The following is a 20,161-nucleotide window of genomic DNA, read 5'->3' on the forward strand; positions in this document are numbered from 1 at the left end:
AGATGGGCTGTGATAAGCTTAGTAATGTTTTTGCAACTGAAAAAGACTCCAACTCTTCTTTCTACCATTCTCCTCTGTGGCTTTTTAAAGACTTGTACTTGCTTTATGGCAGGCAATATTTTCACACTTGACAACAATGTTTATTGCCTGTGTAAACAGAGTGAAAGTAATTTCTCTTCAGTTGTCTAACCCTGAGGTCAACAAACTGAAGTTTGATTATGGAAATAAGTAATTACTTACAAGTCACATAGAACACCAATACATATACTTACACTTATCTCATATAGGCTTTGTCTACACTTGCATGCCTCTTCCGAAAGAAGTATGCAAATGAGGGAAATCAAAAATGCAAATGAAGTGTAGATTTACATATTGGGTGCCTCATTTGCATATTCTTGTTTTGGAAGAGCTTCTTTTGAAAGAAGAAAAGCAGTGTAGATGGGGCTATTTTGAAAGTAAACCCCATCTTCAAAAGAACCCTTCTTCCCATAAAAAATGCTGTGCATAAATATTGCTGAGGTGGACAAAACATATGAGAGGCTCCTGGCCTGAAGAGCTTGACTGCATCTACACGTCCCATAAAAAATGGGAAGGAGGGTTATTTCAAACCCAGGGTTTACTTTCAAAAGAGCCGTGTTTACACTGCTTTTCTTCTTTGAAAGAAGAATATGCAAATGAGGCACCAGATATGTAAATCTGCACCTTATTTGCATTCTTGATTTCCCTCATTTGCATGCCTCTTTTGGAAGAGGAATGCAAGTGTAGACACAGCCAAAGAGGTAGAGATAGAGATATCTCAAATTATAGCACCCTGTCAGTATTTCTTCTAGCCCATTGGCTGTGGCCATACTTGGCCAAAACTTCGAAACGGCCATGCAAATGGCCATTTTGAAGATTACTAATGAGGCGCTGAATTGAATATTCAGCACCTCATTAGCATTAGGGCGCTTCTGGCCACGGCACTTCGAAAGCACGCGGCTCAGCGCAGCTACACAGGAGTCCTTTTTGAAGGGACCCCACCCATTTTGAAATCCCCATATTCCCCTCCGCTGAGAGCAATAAGGGGATTTCGAAAGGGGTGCGGTCCTTTTGAAAAGGACCCCCATGTAGCCGCACCGAGCCGCGCGCTTTCAAAAGCAGCGCTTTCGAAGTGCCGCGTCCAGAAGCGTCCTAATGCTAATGAGGCGCTGAATATTCAATTCAGCGCCTCATTAGTAATCTTCATTATGGCCATTTGCATGGTCATTTCAAAGTTTTGGCCAAGTGTGGCCACAGCCATTGTGTAAAGTATTCCAAATGCACTGAAATAATAATTGGAATAGCAAATATAATCTGATCATTATTTCAACATTATTGAAATACTTCACACAATGGGCTCGAAGAAATATGGACAGGCTGCTATCATTTGTAGTCTCTCATTTACAAATCTAGGTTGTACACATTGAAAGCATGTCTACACTACCAAGTTTTGTCACCAGAACTGTCTTTTGGCAATAAAACAGAGAGAGCGTACACACTGCAGTGCAATTTTTGTCAGGAAAAAATATCTCACTTTCAGGGACAAAAAGCTTCCATCCTACAAGAAACATTTTTTTCTTTTTCCCTCCCTTTATTGTTCACAAAGAGCCAGTGTACATGCCACTGTTTTGTAGACAGAAGTGGCTTCCACCAGTATCCCACAGTGCCTGCCCTGATGGTTCTGCTCAGTGTTTTATTCTCTGCTACGCTGCAGGCATGCACCTTCGCCCTTTCAAAGCTCCAGAATACATCTGCCATCTGAGTGAGCTGCTCTGTTTGGGAAACAAAGAGTAAATCATTTGAATGTTCCTGTTTCACCCTGCAGTAGGAGCACAACTGCAGGCAGACTGCTATTGCAGAGGGAAAATGGGAGAGACTGCTGTGCTGCTTTGACATTCCTCAGCACTTAGCATTCAAGAGTTACTCATGATGCCATTCCCAGCAGCTAAGGGGGCTGTGGGAAAACTCAGTGGGGATCCCAGGATATGCAGACCAGGGATCAACCTTTCCTTCCCACAGTACGATGGGATACATACCTATCATGCATTTCTCACACTGTCCCTGATGGTTTCCCCAGTGTGGACATTGTCAACAGAGGAAGAATGTATGAACACCCTCGGGCAACTTTTGTGTGTTGGTGCAAGTTTTAGTGTAAACTTAGCCTTACAGAATATTAAAGAGATTAGTGTGATGGTCCCTACTACTTGTCCAGGACCTTTCTTTCATAAGTCTGTAGAATATAATGGTCCACATAATAGTGATTAAAATGCTTTTTCAGGTGTAAAATGGTCAGAAGAATGTGTGAAAATGGTCAAGAACATTAAACTAGTGCTAATCCCGCATTTGCTAGAAGAGCAAAAGAGCAGGCCAGCCTGTGAATCCCTTATGTGGGACTGTTTGTGCAAGTAACTGCTCGTCACTGCAAATGAAGGGTTCACAATCTGACCCAGGCATGTACATAAAGCAAGGCTCTCTTGCTGGCCTCTATTAATTACTTGATGTTTGCACAGTGCTTTGAGCATGTAAAGCATGTGCAAGTACTAGGTATTATTATCTTTATTACAATATGTAGACTGAAAATTGAAGCTTGAGCTTGTATAATACAGTCTAGTTCAGTTGCAGGTGTATAGCCAATTAATAAAGGAATTAGGTCCTGTTTCTATCACTCTAATGCCACTGAGAGATACTTTACAGCATGCATTGTCCCAATGAGTTTATGATTAATTATATTGTGACAACATAATGTAAAACAGCCCTTCCTCAAGATTTTGGAAATCGTACAGAGATGCAGGGGAAACCTGAATGACTCCAGATTCTCTTTGTTCTTCACAAATTTGCTCATATAGCTAGATCAGCAGTTCCCAACCTATTTACTACAGAGAGCAAAATATATAGCACTCTGTGCGTTGTGTAGACCACATCAACACAATATGGTATCTGTAAGACCCTGGTAATGTTACCTGGGCCTCTGCTGTGTGCTGGCCTGGTTGAAAGTAGCCTAGAGGTCGCAGGTTGAGTAAAATTCCATTACTTGGAAAGGGTAAAATTGCTTTAAAGTTCCTTCTTTCGCTGGTCTTGTAATGTCCCTGAGCACAGCCAGTCACTGGAGCAATTCAGATCTATGGATTAGAGCCTGTGTGCATGTGTCATAAGGAAAGATGATAGTAAAGGGTTGTGCAGATGGTACAAAAACATGTACGAGACCTTGAAAAAATGAAAAAATATCATTAGTGTAACAATTTGTAGTTGCTGCTAGCTGCAAACAGTAAAAATAAAGTTAATTCAATTCATAGGCTGAGGCACCACTTCCTTTTATTGTTGGAGCTCTCACCCTATGTAATAATGGGGTGCCCCAGCTCTGGTCCACCATACTCAAGCACATATCTCCCCTTTCTTTCTGCCCATTTCCTTTCTGTCTCCGTTCTGTCTGTTCTGCATCTTGTTTCTATTTCTCTCTCTCTCTCTCATCTATCACTTTCTTGTTCAACACCATCAGCCCTGCAGACTACAAGAAGGGCAGGATGGGTCTGGGCCTCATCTACTCTTGTGGTTTTGTTTAGTGCAGTGAAAGCTGGAGAGAAGCTGAGGCTGACTGCTGCCTGAAATATGTGGTGTGTTCCATGGCCAACTGCTGCAAGATCTGGAAGACCAGGCTACTGGCTTGCAAGGAGTTTCCTACTGTTTGACCTATAGCCATAAAAGCACATCTGGGGAGTGGATAGGATCAACATTCATGCTCTCCTGCAGAGCCTCCAAGATCTAAAGTTAGGGCAGAATTTTAAATTCCTTCCTATGGTATTTCTTATGGACCTGTAACTCTATGAGGTTTGATTCAGTCTGAGAGTTAGTACTACTCTGCAAAAGCATGTGTAGCTGGGATCATGAGAGTTTACCATTCACCCTTAGTGCTCAGCTGGTACAGAGACAAGCATCATTGTAAGAATCTAGATAGTGCGAGTTTTTTTTTTCCAATTTTACTTGTAATATATGTTTTGAGTGATGTGTTGACCAGCTGGTGAATACTAAAAGGTCATATACACTGTCTATTACTATTGTTATGTTGTTGTTGTGTATCATTGGCTGTGTCTACACTACAAAAATAACTTCAAAGTTTCTTATTTCGAAGTATAACTTTGAAGTAAGCAACTTCTAAGCTGAGCATCTACACACACCTTACTTCAAAGTTAACTTCGAAGTAAGTGTAGTTTCTCTTCTGGCTACTTTGAAGCAGTGCCCATCTTCAATGTTAACTTCAAAGTTAGCTCCTAGTGTAGACTCACCCCTTGTGAGATACTGGCTATTTTTCAGACACACAAGAAGGTACAGTCCTCACTCTGAGGATCTCACCAACTAATGAGAAACAGATAGATTCTAGTCAGGGAAAGGGAACAACAAAAGAGACAAGAGTCACTATAGGCAATCTGACAGTACTGCATTTGGGGAGGGATATAAAGGTCCAGGGATAATGAGGTGATCTTTCAGTTGTATAAAAACAACTGCCTCTCAATCAGCAACCATGCTATACATAGAAAAGAGACAAGCAGATGGAGGCTTAAGAATGATTCAGAAGCCCAGAATGGGGTCACATGAAAGAAGATGACATAGGCAATTGTTCCAAGACCGGCAAACAGGCAGACAAGGATGGAAACACTAGCAGCAACATGAGCTTTTGTATACAAATCACATATGTTCCAATGTCTCTTAGGGCTTCTGAATTGTTCTAAGCACTTCACTTTTTTGCTGTCTCTTTTCTATGTTCAGTATGCTAACTGATTAAGTGTGAATTCTGTTTATAGGCAGTAGTAGTTGAATAACCTACAAGTGATATTTGAAATTGCTAAAACTCTCTGGGGTGCCACAGATAGGAATCAGACTCCTGGGGGTCTGAATTGCAGGTCCCTCAGCAAAGTGGGAGGGGGTAGCTTTGTGCTCCTGGAAAGTGCAGGGCCTGGGACAGAAGGGTCAGGGCTGGGACGGCACCACCACATGTCCTCCAGCCAGCCATCAGAGCTGCCCAAAGCACAGCACATGTGGCTCCAGCAGTGATTTAAAGGAGCCAGTGCTCTGGCCATCGCTACTGCTGGGGCCTGGAGCTTTACCCTCTTTGTCCCTCAAACTCTCCCCACCAACATGCCTGGAGTCACCCAAGTTCAATTCCATACATGACAACTGACTAACTAAGAGTATGTCTAAATTTGGGAATAAAATCAAATTTATTAAGTGCCAACATTTTACTGGAGTTTGAGTCTTACTGAAGAGGAATTTTCACACTACTTTGGAAAGAGAGGCTGCTGAACTCTCTTTTATATTCAAATCCAACACATTAACATGTGGTTTGAACTGGGATGTGACTTTTCTGGATCATTATAGGGGCTCTTTTGCATACTTGGCTTAATCTAATTCTTGACTCCCCCAACTCCCTCCCCTCTGCTCTCTGATTTGCTCACCTTGATAATTTTTTTTATGATTTGTCAACCTTGATTACTATTTTTGGTTCTATATGCCTTAAATATTGAGTTTGTTCTGGTATGGCTATGGTCTGAAGAAGTGGGTCTGTCCCTCAAAAGCTCACCGAAAAAATTATTTTGTTAGTCTTTCAAGTGCTACTTTACTGCTCTTTTGTTTAAAGTTTGTTAAAGTTGACTTTTTAACACTAGATTTTATGAAGTTGAAGTTGAAGGTGTGAACCTGCTCACAAAGTTGACTTAGTGTGTCCTCACTGGACTGCCTAAGTTTGACAGTGGCAGCAGTGCATTGTGGGCACCTTTCCCACAGTTCATGTAGCCTTGTTGAATTCTGAGATTCTGTGCCAGTGTCTTGTGGGGAAAAAGAAAGTCACCTCAAGTGGTTCTGGGGTTCTGATTCATCAGTATAGAATGCATTTCCCTCACTTCCCACTGAAAAGAAATGTCCAAGGGAGTTTTTGTGCCACTTTTACATTGCCTGCCACACACCATTACAAGGATAACATGGATCGGGAGACTCTTCAATGTCTGGCGCAGTGTTTTGTGATGACTTCCCACACTGTGATGCAGCATATTCTGAACTTCATGCCCCTGGAGAATGAGTGGATTGAGGCAGTGGGCATTAACACATGTCAAGTTTGGGAGAGGAGGAATGCAGAGTTGGTGGCAGCACTGGAGGCATTGTACACCATGGAGCTCAGGTTCTCTACCCACAAAACTAGCTCAGATTGGTGGAACTGCATCATTTAGCAGACATGGGACAATCAGCAGTGGCTGCAAAACTTCCACATACATAAGGACACTTTCATGGAACTTTGTGGAGTGCTGTCTCCTGCCTGGAAGTGCAGCGATACCAGAATGAGACCTGGTTTGACAGTTGAGAAGCGTGTGGCAATTACTCTGTGGAAGTTTGTAACACCAGACAGCTACTAGACAGTGGGAAATCAGTTTGGATTGTGCAAATCTACAGTGGGGATTGTTGTCATCCAGGTAGCCAAGGCAATTGCTAACCTTCTCCTATGAAAGACAGTTACTGTGGGGAAGGTGCAGGACATAGTGGATGGATTTGCTGCCATGGGATTTCCTAACTGTTGTGGGACCATACATGGATAGAATGCACATCCCCATCACAGTACCAGACCACCAGGCCTCAGAGTACACTAAGCCACAAAAGGTACTTCTCTATCATGCTGGAGGCATTGGTGGATCACTAAGGTGATTTCACTGACCTAAACTTGGGGTGGTTGCAAAGGGTGCATGATGCATGAATCTTTAGGAATTCTGGTATGTTTAGAAGGCTCCAGAGTGGTACTTTTTTCCCAAACCAGGAAACCAACACTGGGGACATGGAAATGCCCATAGTGGTTCTTGATGACCCTGCTTACTATTTGGCCCTTTGGCTCATGAAGCCATACACAGGCATTCTGGACCCCAGTAAGGAGCTCTACAACCACAGGCTTACCAGGTGCAGAATGGAGGTTGAATGTGCCTTTGGCTGTTTAAAAGCCAGGTGCAGATGCCTTCTGACCCACTTAGACCACAGTGAAGAAAACATTGTGCTTGTCATTGGGGTCTGCTTTATTCTTCATAACATTTGTGAGGTGAGAGCGAGAATTTCATGCCAGCGTGGAGGGCAGAGGAAGATCTACTGGCTAATAATGATCAGCACCTGGACACCATGGCAATCAGGAGAGCACAGAATGATGCATTTAAAATCAGGCATGCCTTGAAAACCAAGTTTATGAATGAGTGTGTAGGGTCTTGAATCTTCTGCCATTAACTAGCATTGCTCCCCCTCAGCGCACACATACCATTTCCTTACGCTTTATGAAACCACCTCCAACCCCATGACAACGCTCATCACCCCACCTGCCACCAAAGCATGGACCCCAAAGCAGGTTAACTAATAAGCAAAACTATTTTTCCAGTCTACACTGTTTTTACTTAGGCAGCCCTAATGGCAGAGTGGTGGGTATAGGGAAAAAAAAAGGATAATGAAGTCATGGTCTCCGGAATGTTAGACTTCTGCTGGCAGGTGATTCCCTGGGAGTGGAGATGTCCAAACAGGATCAGCCCTCCATCACCAGAAATATTAACAAGCTGTTCTAAGGAAAACAGGCATAGACCCATCTCCCCTGATTCCACGATTGCAACATATTATTATCAGCAGAAAAAAAGCATACTCACTACAAGTACCTGGTTTGCCTCCAAAACGTCCTGGGATGAGAGAACAGGCTCCAATGTGAGAGACATCTCCTGGCTTGCAGGATCAGATTCTGCGCTGGACTGGACTGTGCTGTCATCCACCTCTTCCTCATCCACCACCTCAGATGCCACTTCATCATCCTGCCAAGCAATACTTAACTGAGGTGTCCATTCATTTTTTGTGGGGGAAGAGGTTCAGTCTGTCCCCAGAGTAACATTCAGCTCATCATAATAGTGCCATTTCTGGGGAGATGCTCAAGACAAACTGTTCACTTCTTTGCTCTTTTGGTAATTCTGCCTGAGTGCCTTAATTTTAATGTGGCAGTGCTGAACATCCCTGGTGTACCTCCTCTGAATCATGCCTTGTGATATCTTTGTATAAATATCGGCATTTCTTTCGATGATTTTATGCTTCATGAAGGTAGGTTTTTTTTCCCCCCACCCAGCAATGAGGTCCTGGATCTTCTGATGGCACCATGCTCGGACTGTTTTCTGACCCTGTGAACTAATGTCCAGTAGGCGTGCTGCAGAGGTGCATGCTCCTGATGTTTGCTCATCACGCTGGCCAGAGAGGAAAGGAAATTAAATAAAAATTCCTGTGTTGGTGACCCCTGCTTCCTGTCACCTACTTCCTGTTCACCTGAAGAGCAGCGGACTTGAAGCAATAACCAGAAAGGACACACCGAGGGGCATTGTGGAATAGTTTTGGAAACTAATAAAATCTATTTTAATAGTGCTACTGTTTGCACTTGCCTAAGTCAAAACTGAAAAATCAATTTTCTATGTTACTCCTAGTGAAATCAAGTGTACAAAAGTCGACCTTAAGAGACCCTTAAAATTGACCTGCTGAGTGCTGTGGTGAAGACTTTGGTTTATGAAATCGATCTAAGGCTATTATATTTGATTATATTCCCCAGTGTAGACCAAGATTTAGTGAGACTCTTTCATCATGATGACAATTCTGTTACTCAGACTTAAATTGGTTGATTTATCTGGGAATGATGGGATTTTTTTTTTTAAAATACTTACTCAGGTATTCTATTTTTCCTCAGCAAGTGTATAATACAGCATAAGATCTTTCAGTATAATGTTTAAAAAATGATAATTTTCAGTAATATGTTGATATGGTATGCACTCCCTTCATTATAAAATCAAAGTATTTAAGGGTCATTTAACATTCATTTTTTGCACTTTTGCAATGCTATTCAGTTGCACAGCACTTTGGAAAATCATCCTGCAAGCTCATGAGTTAGCCTCTCGGAGGCTACATCTACATGAGAAACCTCTGTCGAAAGAAGTCACTCTCTGAAGGGATTCCCTGGCAAAACTTGTGTTGACAGATTGTATCTACACACAAAAGCGGACTGAAAGTGTGATCTGCTCTCTCGACAGAGAGTGGCCAGACTGCCCAGTTGACACAATGGCCAGCCAGAAGCTCAGCAAACAGGGCTGCCCAGGGAACCGGAAGCCCTGCATGTTGACAAAAGGGTCCCTGGAGCCTCTACATGGCTGTTTTCTTGACAGAACACTGTTGACAAAGGCATTATACCTGAATGGAGAGAGGTATAACACTGCCAGTGGACGTGGTGGGTTTTGTTGACAAAGCACATTTTGCATGTAGATGCTCCATGGGTTTTTTCTGTAAAAAGCCCAGTTTTGCCAGAAAAAGCCTCTCATGTAGATGTAACCAGAATGGGTTTAGTAGCTACGCCTAACAAGGAACTGTGACATGTCTCATATTGAATCTTGCAAAAAATGACAAAATACATCTTTCAAAATTTTTCAATTATTACTTGATGTCTGTAGGGCAAAAATGATCTCTTTTTTTTTGGTTGGGGGAATCAAATACAAATGTTATAATGTAAATTCCTTATGTAAATAATGAGGAGCTTTCGAATGTCTTAAGAACTCTCAGAAAGAAGGACATTAATTTTATTAAGCTAGAAATAATAAAACACGTGGAAGTGTCCTTTTATTAACATTAAATGACAATGCATATTGGAGGGAAGGAAGATATCTTTCTGCAACATAGGCTATTTGGAGTATTAGAAAAATATAAGACAAAGGAAACAAATATTCAGCTGTCATTTTAATAATTTATTGTAGATGAGAAGACATAATCTCTCTTAATACAAAACAGTTGCCATGCTAATAGGTATCCCATTCTTGTAGCTTCTACAGATGATAGTGCTGCAGAGAAGAAAGGAGGTACTCTCCATGCTGGTTTAATTGTTGGAATTCTGATACTGGTCCTCATTGTAGCAGCAGCCATCCTTGTGACAGTCTATATGTACCATCATCCAACATCAGCAGCTAGTCTCTTCTTTATAGAGGTAAGTCAAAGGTACCATGATAGAACACTAATACTATCACTTGCTTAACATGATTATTCAGTTTACAGAATAGTTCTTTCTAAAGTAAAAATATGGATTTATCCTGGAATCCTGAACAGTCTGAGCTTTAATCTGTAACATTTACAGAATCTTAAATACCTCACTCATAAGATGTTGCTAAGCATTCAGACACTTCACCACCCCTCATTATATGACTTGTATTTCAACAGTGTGTTTTTTGGTTTTTGTTTGTTTGTTTTTTACAGAATCCATACTCAAAAGTCATATACAGTACAGGTTGAGCCTCTCTAATCCAGAACTGTCTTGTCCAGGAAACTCCGTAATCTGGCATGATTTTAGTTAGTTGGACGACCCAATTATCATGGATGTGGACAAGTTTCCTGTGGACCCATAAAGTTTGTTTACAGCTACCAGCCCTGGCTGTCAGTGTTCTGTGCTGTTATTTAGCTGTAATTTACACCTACATGTCTTCTAAGAGCCCAGTAAGCAGTGAAAGTGTTGGTGATGTCTGTGCTAGAAAACATTAACCTCCTATTGTCCAGAAAATTCTCTCATCCCACACTTATCAGATCCCCATGGGTGCTGGATGAGAGAAGTTCAACCTGTAAAGCAAAGTTATCAGTCACATTCACAAAATCTCTTGTTATCTTGCATTTTACTCATTTAGAGTAACATTTTGTCACCAGAGTTCATGGCAACTGTGAAAGCAATGTGCATGGTCATTTTCTCTTTTAATCAGATTGTCTGGTGTAAAAGATTAAAGATTCTGAGCACTAGTAAATTCAGCAAAATACCTGCGCTACAGATTGCTTGAAATACTTGAGTTAAACAGACTGTTCTGCAACTCGTGCACAGTGTTCATTTGCTGAAATCCTTTAATTCACAACCCAACAGTATACGACAATGTGAGATTAGAACATTATCCCGAGTGCAGGTGTTTATGGCACCAGTATGTGGTTAAGATCTGCACTGTGCTGAGAGATATACCTTTTCCAGCTCAGCTATGTTCTTTTGTATCCAGCTATGTATACACTTTCTATACAAAAGAGAAAGCTGTGACCATTCGTGAAATCAACATGCAGTGTTGGCCCATTTTTAAGAACGTGAATACTTTCCAACAGACAACAATAAAGGTGCATAATGACTGGAGGTACCCTGCAGAATGCTTAGGCAGAAGGCAGAACAAAAAGCTGTGAATCATTGATGAAACATCCAGTCATTGTAACAGGAGCATGCTTCATCTTTAAAACTACTTTATAGTTAAGTAGAGAACTTAAGAGTAGTGACAGAAATCAAAATTAAATACTTACACAAATTGACAGGGCTCAGGCTATACAACTACATTAATCATCTGGGATCAGGCTCTAAATAACAAGATCTGGTACTTTACTTAGTCTCTAAATGACATACTGAGTCAAATCTCTGCTGGCAACTCTGCTGAAGTCAGTGGAGCTGTGTCCATTTCCATAAGTAGAACATTGGACCCGCTATATTATTCCCTAGCTTGATTGGCCTTGGCATGGTAAACTTAATTATCTGTTAACATAAGCTTCCAAACGGTCTGATTTGTTTGGCAACACCATGTTCCAAATGGCTAACAGTAAGATGCGTATGAAAAGGGTATTTCTGAGGTGTGTAGCTACATCGGCAAGAGCAGAAATTCTACTTGTTAACAATTCATTATTATTAAATATTTGTATTACAGTATAAATGTACACAGTATTCCATCCAGTAGTAGAGACATCTACTACATAATATATTTACTGTCCCCAAGGTTGAAGTCAGGATACAGGAAGTCAAGGGAATTTATTAGTATATAATGAATCGCTTATCATTAAAAATATAACTAGTATCATTATTACTAGTGGTGTAAGCTACATAATCCTTTGTTTTCTAGGAATGATGCTATGTTTGTGAAAACCATAAATTCAAAATTAACAAGAGCACAAGCATGGGTATTATGCCATAAAGTGGGAGGCATCTTGTGGTCAGTTTCATTTTACTAGGTAGAGATGTTCCTTGAACACTGAGACTTAGACTTGCAAATTATTTTGATTGACTTTTGAGGTGTTTGAAAAAGAATGGAAAAATTATTATTATGAACTTTAAAATATGACCATGGCTTTGGAAATATGATAGAAATGATCTTGAATTTGAAATGTTGTAGCTTTTCAAAATATAGTTAGTTCTTACACTGATTGCTTCTGTTAAGTACATTTTTTTTGTTTGGTCATTTCAGATACTTTCCTAACTACTAACACTGGTCACTAATTTCATAAAGAAAAACTATAAATAGTTTGGCCAATTCAGAAAATTTGTGGTAAAGATACACTCTTCTCACCTCATGCACAAAAGTGTGCGCATATATCTCCTCACACGGAGATGAGATCGTATTCCCTAAGATTTGCTTTGAGAGAATGAAAGTGCATATGTGGGAGGGAATACAGAGAAAGATGATAAAATACAATTGTTAGATGGAGACAATTTATACAAAAGCCAATTACTCTGATTGCTGAAACAATATCAAAGGTTCTGTCAGCAAAAGATTTGTGACTAGAAATAAGCGGGATTTCTGATTAAGTTGTGATGGCAGTCCATTGATATAATGGAATCCTTGTCAGAAGGTGATTTGAAATCAAAATACTCAGTTATCAGGGTCAGTAAGGTTCTTCAAAAAAGCCAACGTATCTTATTTATTTGAGAAACGGAATGACATTAGCATTGTATTGTTTTGATATTGTAGAATATGAGTTCAGACATATTGCCACAGGCTTGATTGGCTGAGAAATCTCCCCACCATACCCCACACACAAATGTTACATAAAATAAGAATAATGAATGAAAAAAAGTTTTCATTTATTTTGTGTTAATTAAAGAATGATTAGGCAGGTGACTTCCTCGCATAATTGTATCTGCACAACTGACCTATAACCCTTCTGCTTTTCCAGACCTGGTATTCCTTGAGCAGAGAGCATGAACTGTACCTCCTTACCTTGAGTGGTGGTTTAATCTTCTACGGCTCAAGGTGAAGCCACAAATCCATTCACAATTGTCATGCTCAATCAAGATTTGAATCTAGGTCTCCAGAGTGAAGGGTAGTCAATACAATAAGTAAATAACCAATGTATATGTGGGGGAGATAAAAAGAGGAAATGGACTTGCTTTAAAGAAACAAACCACCTTCATCCTTGTAAATCATGTTATTGAATTTAAGAATAACCTTTGTACAGAATTTTTAACCCAAGTTATAGAATTCTGAAACTAATACATTACATAGGATGATTGTTTAATTTTCTAGCATATATTTCTAGCATATATTTGAGATTCTGTAGGTTTATAGAGTAACAGCTATGGAACTCTTTGGGTTATGTCCTTATTAAACTGCATAAGACACATTTCCATGAGGAGGGTATCTGTGTCTGACTTGCGTCTGAAGGCTGTAACCAAAACGTAATCTTGGTTTTCTGTTAGGAAGCCACAGATGAGCCAGTTTATTTGCAGTTTGTATATATAGCTGCTTCCACTTGTTTGATTACATGCTGAAATTTTAAGTTATTCCTGCATCATAACACAATAGGAATAGACTGCAGTGTGTTTTCTATTTGCCTTGTATATATTAATGCGTTGCATAGCCACCCTACTTAAACCAACTGCCATGTAGCATGTACTTTGAGTGGCCCAGTGGGACCTGTACTCTTATTTATCAAAGATTGATTTCATTTGCTATTTATGCAATAGTTATTTGAAGGGAGGAAAGCACACTGCAATTCATTTTCAATAACCAAAGCATTTTATTATTTAGTGGCCTTTATTATAATATACTTTGAGAAAACAGGAAATAAACACCAGTTTTTCCATATGTTACCTTCACTGACTCTCAGAACATGTGTCAGATTGCCATCTATTTGAATAGCAAATACTCACCATATGAATGTATGTATGGGACAGTCTCTGCTGAAGTTTTGCTAGCTTGATAATGTAATCAGTTTAAAGGGGATTTTTCTCTTCTTTTAACTTTGTATTTTGAAATAGAAAATGTTTGATTTTAAATTAAATAATTTTTGACATGTTTGAGAAAATGGTAATTAAATAACTATTCCTTAGTTGGAGTGCATATGGATTTGTCTACCCTACAAGCAAGGGGTATGATTCCTAGCTCATGTAGACATAATTTGCCACTGTTGGTCTGAGCTAGTGTGCTAAAAGCAGTGCTGTACTTGCAGGAAGCAAGGAGAGCAGGAGTGGTATCATACACTAGCTGCATTGAGTACAAACTCATCTGAGACCTACAGGGTAGGGTCAGATTATGGTTATCAGGGGCCTAAGGCTAATGAGAGAGAAGGGCCTAAGTATGAATTACATACTGAAAAAAAACAAAGTCATCATATTTAATACTTTTATTGTACTCAATTCTCCAAACAAACAATTTTGTTTTCCTAGCTTTAGCTGTTGGAAAGTTGTGAATTATGTCACAGTAGTTCAAAGTCCTGATAATTTTATTCTTGATGCTCAAAAGGGACAAAGTGCTATGGTGTTCTTGAGTCATGGGGAATTGGAGGACATTTTTCAACCTTGTTAGAAGAGAGATTGAATGTTCTGTGCTACAGATCATGATCATTAGTGTCAAATACAGCAAAAATGCAATTTCAGCATTTGGGAAACATTCTGTCACATCATCTTCTATCTTTTACATCATTTTCCTGACTTATACTAGTGGTTATCAGTCCTTAAAGTGCCCTGAATTTCTCATTCATCAGGACTTTCCCACATTGGTTGAAGAACAGTTCCAAGACTCGTTACGAGAGGAAAGGTCTGTTTGAGCTCTTTGCAAGTTTATATTGCACCTGCTGAATGGCTGAAGTATATCATTCCAGACTTCACACAAAATACCAGTTACCAAAGTGTGCATTACATCACTCAGAATCTTTGCTTCTTTTCTTGTTGCTTATTTATGAGACTCATTCTCCTTAATATTCTCTAGTACTTCAAGGATGTTGAGGTATCCTAATACAGTTGTATTCACAGCATCAGCTTTGGCACACCACCATGTGCCTGACAGTGATTTGGGCACTGGGCATCCCTTTGACAGTGAATCTCTAAGGATCATCCAAAAACTGGTTGATGCAGAGAAAAAAAATGTACAGTTTTTAGAAAGATCCAAATAAAGAAGCTATTTCAATACAACAGTCTGCTGCAGCAGACTGGCCAACAAGGTTGAGTGAGTGTGCAACACATGGTATGTAATTAATCACCAATCAAAAATGATGTAATCATATTTACAAAAAATTAACACATTTATTGTATTCAGTTCTCTAAACAAACAATTTTGTTTTCCTAGCTTTAGCTGTTGCTTTATTGTGCTCTTTTATCTTTGCCTGCATCCCTGAGTATTTGCCACTTAGATTACTTGTATTGTCAGAGCTTTGACCATGACAAAGCCTGATGTACATTTTCAGTGAGGAAATTGAGTAGTTTTGAGGCAAGTTTCTCTACTGTGTGGCTGGTTGTGTAGATGAAGGTCATGAAATGTTCAGCTGGTCCCCTCGGTAGCACATAACACAAGATGACAGTCACCTGATGTACGTATGACACATCTAGTGTTGAGTCAACCAATGCTGAAAAATATCCTGCATTTTTGATCTCATCTACAGTAGCTGGTAGCATCTTCTTTGCCAGCATTGCAATGAATTCATTAGTCTTTGATAGATAATCTGAATGACCTTTTCCATGACTTATGTGTTCACCAATGTACTGAGCTAAGAAAAGGTCGAACTATCCAATTAGCTCTAGAACACTAAGGTAATTGACATTATGTTTCAATCCAACAGTCTCATCTGAGCCATGAAATGGCAGACTACGCTTGGCAAGAAAAACTATGGTTTTAACTACGTGTCTGAGAATGTTCATCCAATAAGCATAAGCTTCCAAAAACTGGTTTTCAATGTGGATATGAATTCCGCCTCTAACTTTCTTTCAGGCACTATAGCTGCTGACTGACAATGTATGCTAATCACTCATTGCATGATTGGTAATGTATTCAATATTCTTCCAATCACTGAAGCCTTCACAGAATATTCCCTATTGTTTGTTATCAGGAAACAGACAGCAATAAAAACAGTATCTTTTTTGAATAATTGAGTGAGTAGTTGAGCCAATCTCTTTTGCCAATCTCTTTGTTAGGCTTCACATATTCAATCACTGATTTGGTCAAATAATGATTCTGATTGGTGTACTCTTGCTTTGTCAACGAAAAGTCAGGATCTAGATTCTGGCATTTCTGTGAACGCCTCTCAGTCCAATATGCAATGTGATCTTGAGAAGCCTTGTCCCTCTCATCTGGATTGTTGGAGAAGGATATTTTTAGATTACCATCATTGGGAAAGTACCTTCAGAGGAGAGAAGTGAGACTCCAGGTACAGAAGTCACAATGTCAGGAGGCTGATCCTATTCATCAGATACTGGAGCAGGTTGACTTGCGCTGGTATTTGCCTGTGCTTCCTCACCACCAGACTTAGGAGGAGGAAAAATCACTAGAAGAGAAGGAGTAGCTTTCAGCACTACTTCTTGCCTTTGCTGTTTTTCTCTAGCCTCCTTCAATATCTGCCATCTTCTTTTCTTGTGCATGGTAGTTCCTGTTGTCCAGCATTGGCCTACTGTGTACAAAGTTAAATATTACTTGAACCTGCAGACTTACCCCACACAAAGACAAAATCATAATCACCATCAATTGAATTCACAGTCCCCTTCTTCTAAACACTGTCTTCTGCCTGCCTCATTCCTCCATCCCTGTCTCTTTCCTCCATCATATATCATCCCCTTTCCTTCCCTACTGCAAAGAGTAAGGCTTAAGCATAATTGTCAGCGTGTGCATAGAGTGGATGTAAAGCTGTAATCTGCCTCTTGGATGGCTATTTAGTCCAGGCTATAATTTAGAGGCCTTGGCTATGTGTGGAGACTCTTGCTACCACCAGATGGCTTTTGGGTAACGTGGGAACTAGAGAGCCTGGTGGATCTAATACAGTGTCCTGCCTGTAACCAGCATCCTCAAAAATAAACACATTTCTTCTGTATTCATTTGCTCTTTCACAAATAGAATCATAGAATAAAATAATAATTGGACTGGAAGGAAGGTACCTCTAGAGGTCATCTAGTCTGGTCTCCTATTTATTCTAAAGTGTGATCAGGAGCTCTGACATGACATGGGATTTAAACATGAGTCCTGTATGCATTGTGCCAGCTATGGTTTGCATTTTTTGTTGTAAAGCTGTCTGTGAGAGAAACCTGGTAACAGGCACCTATAAGTAACACTGATGAGATGGTTGCCCAGCATTTTTGTACTATGTTATCTCTTCAGAGTGAGTGTGCAAATATTTAAACAAACTTAATCTAAAGGCTTTCAGCTTTTAAATGTCTGGAACAAAACAGAGCTATTCCCTTTCTGTTGTGTTCTCTGCCTCTCCACTCCCCCACCCCAAACCCTCGGGGGCCCGGGGGAAAGACTTCATTGAAAATCAGCATCTCAAAAGAACCATCAAGTCTGGCTGGTGTTTGTTTACTAGGCTGCAATAGAGATTGAAGGATCGAGTAGAGAAACTTTTTTTTTCCTTTAAAGTGCTCAGAGTGGGGTGGAAAGTGAGGATCTCAGAGTGGGGTGGAAAATGAGGGTCCGATTATCTTATCCAGGTGTGAAAAAGCTTGAAGGACCAAAATCTATTCTCCCAGAATCTGGCCTGAAGACAATAAGGTTTCTTCTCATTCCATTCTACAAGCTAACTCTTTCCATGCACACCCAACATTTCCACCTGGGAAACAAAACATGGCAGAAAAATAAGGACTAAATTCATGTTTACTTAACTTAAAGCTTTTGGAATGAAACTCAAAAGAAAATGAATGAAGTACTTTTAGGATGAATTGATCTCCTAGAGACCCAGCAAATGGACAGAACTCTGTCTTGGGACAGGTCTATACTAGACTGGTAAGTCAACTGTAGATATGCAATTCTAGCTAGAGCAATTGAGTAGCTAGGATCAGCTTATCTTCAGTCGACTTTCATGGCCATCTTCACAGATGGAGGTTGATGGGAGAAAATCTCCCATTGACCTCCAGTATTCCTTGCAATGTGGAGGAGTACAGGAGTCAATGCCAACCCCAGGTCACTCAATTTTGTATGTCTTTGCCAGGCATACAAAATCAGACTCCTTAAGTTCAACCTTCAACCAGGTCAAACTTCCATGTAATCTAGACATACCCTTAGCCTATTCAGACAGGTTGTTTTTTGTTTTTGTTTTTGTTTTTTTTTTTACCATAGCCTGCTAAAAAGTGAATTTAAAATCCCTGAGGGAGAGCCTGAGGAGGGAGAAACCTAGAATATTATGTATTGAGTTTGACCTTCCTCCAGTGCGATGTGGCTGGGAAGACACAGATCCAAGGAAGTGAAAGCAGCAGACTGCCAGCTGAGTGTTCCCAATTCCAACAGGGGCCCTGGTGCCGCAGGGAGTGGCAGGGAAGGGAAGAGCTGCTGCACAGAAGAGCTGAGTAACAGTAAGCATAAAAAGCAAGTGACACAACCCTGCCACCTCCATTGTTCCATCCAGTTGCAGCTCATGCAGTGCTTCTTCCTTCTGGAACCCTGGCCCCTGCCATGCCTGACCAGGAGGGCCTGAAGAATATAAGGGCCTAAGGCTATATAACCTTATTAGCCTACTGGTTAATCTGGCCCTGCCTATAGTTCTACACTCAGGGGAGCTAGCCTGTGCCAATAATGCTGTTTTTCAGCTACAATACTGTTTTAACATGCTAGTTCAGATGACAGTCTCTGCAGGCTGGGAATTAAACCCCTAGCTTGCAGAGCAAATATAGGCCTAATCAGCAACTATTTGACTTCATTTGCAGGGTTGGGAAATTACTGGTGGGGATTTTAGTACTAGTCAGCAAGGTCAATTTTCACTACAAAAGAGGTAATTATTCATCAGTCATTTCTTCTTATTGCATGATAATGAATCTGAAGATACTTCATAAGCCTCGGTATATTTAGAACATACCCAAAACCAAGTTCACAGTAATGGATTGCCAGTAATGGACTGGTTTATAGGAGAACTTCATAGATTGAAAATTGTTTATTGTGGTCCATGGCTGGCTTGCAAACTGTCCACTCAGACTGCAGGATATAACTCTTTCCCCACTCTTTGGTTACGAAGAGAATAAATGTATCCAAAAGGAGCAGGGAACCCAGAAAAAGGGAACAACAGCTATTCATTAGAGGTGCTTTCTGTGGCCAAGGTCCTTCTGTGAGGGCAGGGGACTGGCCTTGATGACCTCTTGAGGGTCCCTTCCAGTTTTATGATATATCCCAGAATGTTTGGAGTTTTGCATGGTTTCAGGAGGGAACAGGTAGAGAGACCAGATTCTTCTAGCTAGCTTGAGTCCTTTATAGTTCCAAGTTGCCAAGGATACTTCCATTTGAATCAGGTCACCAGTTGACACTTGCCTTGAGGAATTCCTTCATAATGCTGCTTGGAAATAAGGAATGTTGCAGCAAGGTGATACTTTGAACTCCTTCTTGCTGATATAAAAACTGGCATCCTTTATATTTGTTTTAACAAGATGAAGACTCTCATCAGGAGCCTAAAATACACCAAAATTAATGAACCACAATAATAACTATCTATAATAAAATGACTAAACAATTAATTTGTCTACTAATCATTGTATTGTAAAATATGCTGTAGTCAGGATCTTAGATTTGTCTGGCAATAAACCAGATACGATGTACCTATATAGTGGATTACATACCTGGTAATGCAGAAATTCATGAAACATAGATTAAATTGAAGGGAGAGCTGTTGCACAATTAATTATGAGCAAACATGGCTCAGGAGTTTCTGAAGTTGCACTTGGTTGAGATTAGTAACAGAGAGGTAGCTGTGTTAGTCTGTATTCCAACAGAACAAAGCAGCAGAAATGTAGCACTTTAAAGACTAGCAAAATGATTTATTCAGTGATGAGCTTTCATGGGACAGGCCCACTTCAGGGATCTGAAAAAGTGAGTCTGTCCCACGAAAGCTCATCACTGAATAAATCATTTTGTTATTCTTTAATGTACAACATTTTTGCTATTAT

The 20,161-nt window shown here is 40.1% G+C and overlaps 1 protein-coding gene across 5 annotated transcripts in view; it reads left to right on the forward strand.

Moving 5' to 3' along the window:
• The window catches only part of PLXDC2 (plexin domain containing 2), a 429,645-nt gene that overhangs the window by 388,479 nt on the left and 21,005 nt on the right, over positions 1–20,161 (forward strand). For 2 of the 5 annotated variants that reach the window (XM_074984847.1, XM_074984844.1), the window contains exon 13: positions 9,861–10,021. In XM_074984847.1, coding sequence (XP_074840948.1) covers positions 9,861–10,021 — 161 coding nt within the window. Of the gene's footprint in view, positions 1–9,860; positions 10,022–10,287; positions 10,622–12,990; positions 14,020–20,161 lie in introns of those variants that run through there. The other 3 variants (XM_074984845.1, XM_074984846.1, XM_074984848.1) reach the window with 3 other exon arrangements.

Source organism: Carettochelys insculpta, chromosome 2, assembly GCF_033958435.1.
Source record: "Carettochelys insculpta isolate YL-2023 chromosome 2, ASM3395843v1, whole genome shotgun sequence".
In the NCBI taxonomy this organism is placed as follows: Eukaryota; Metazoa; Chordata; order Testudines; family Carettochelyidae; genus Carettochelys; species Carettochelys insculpta.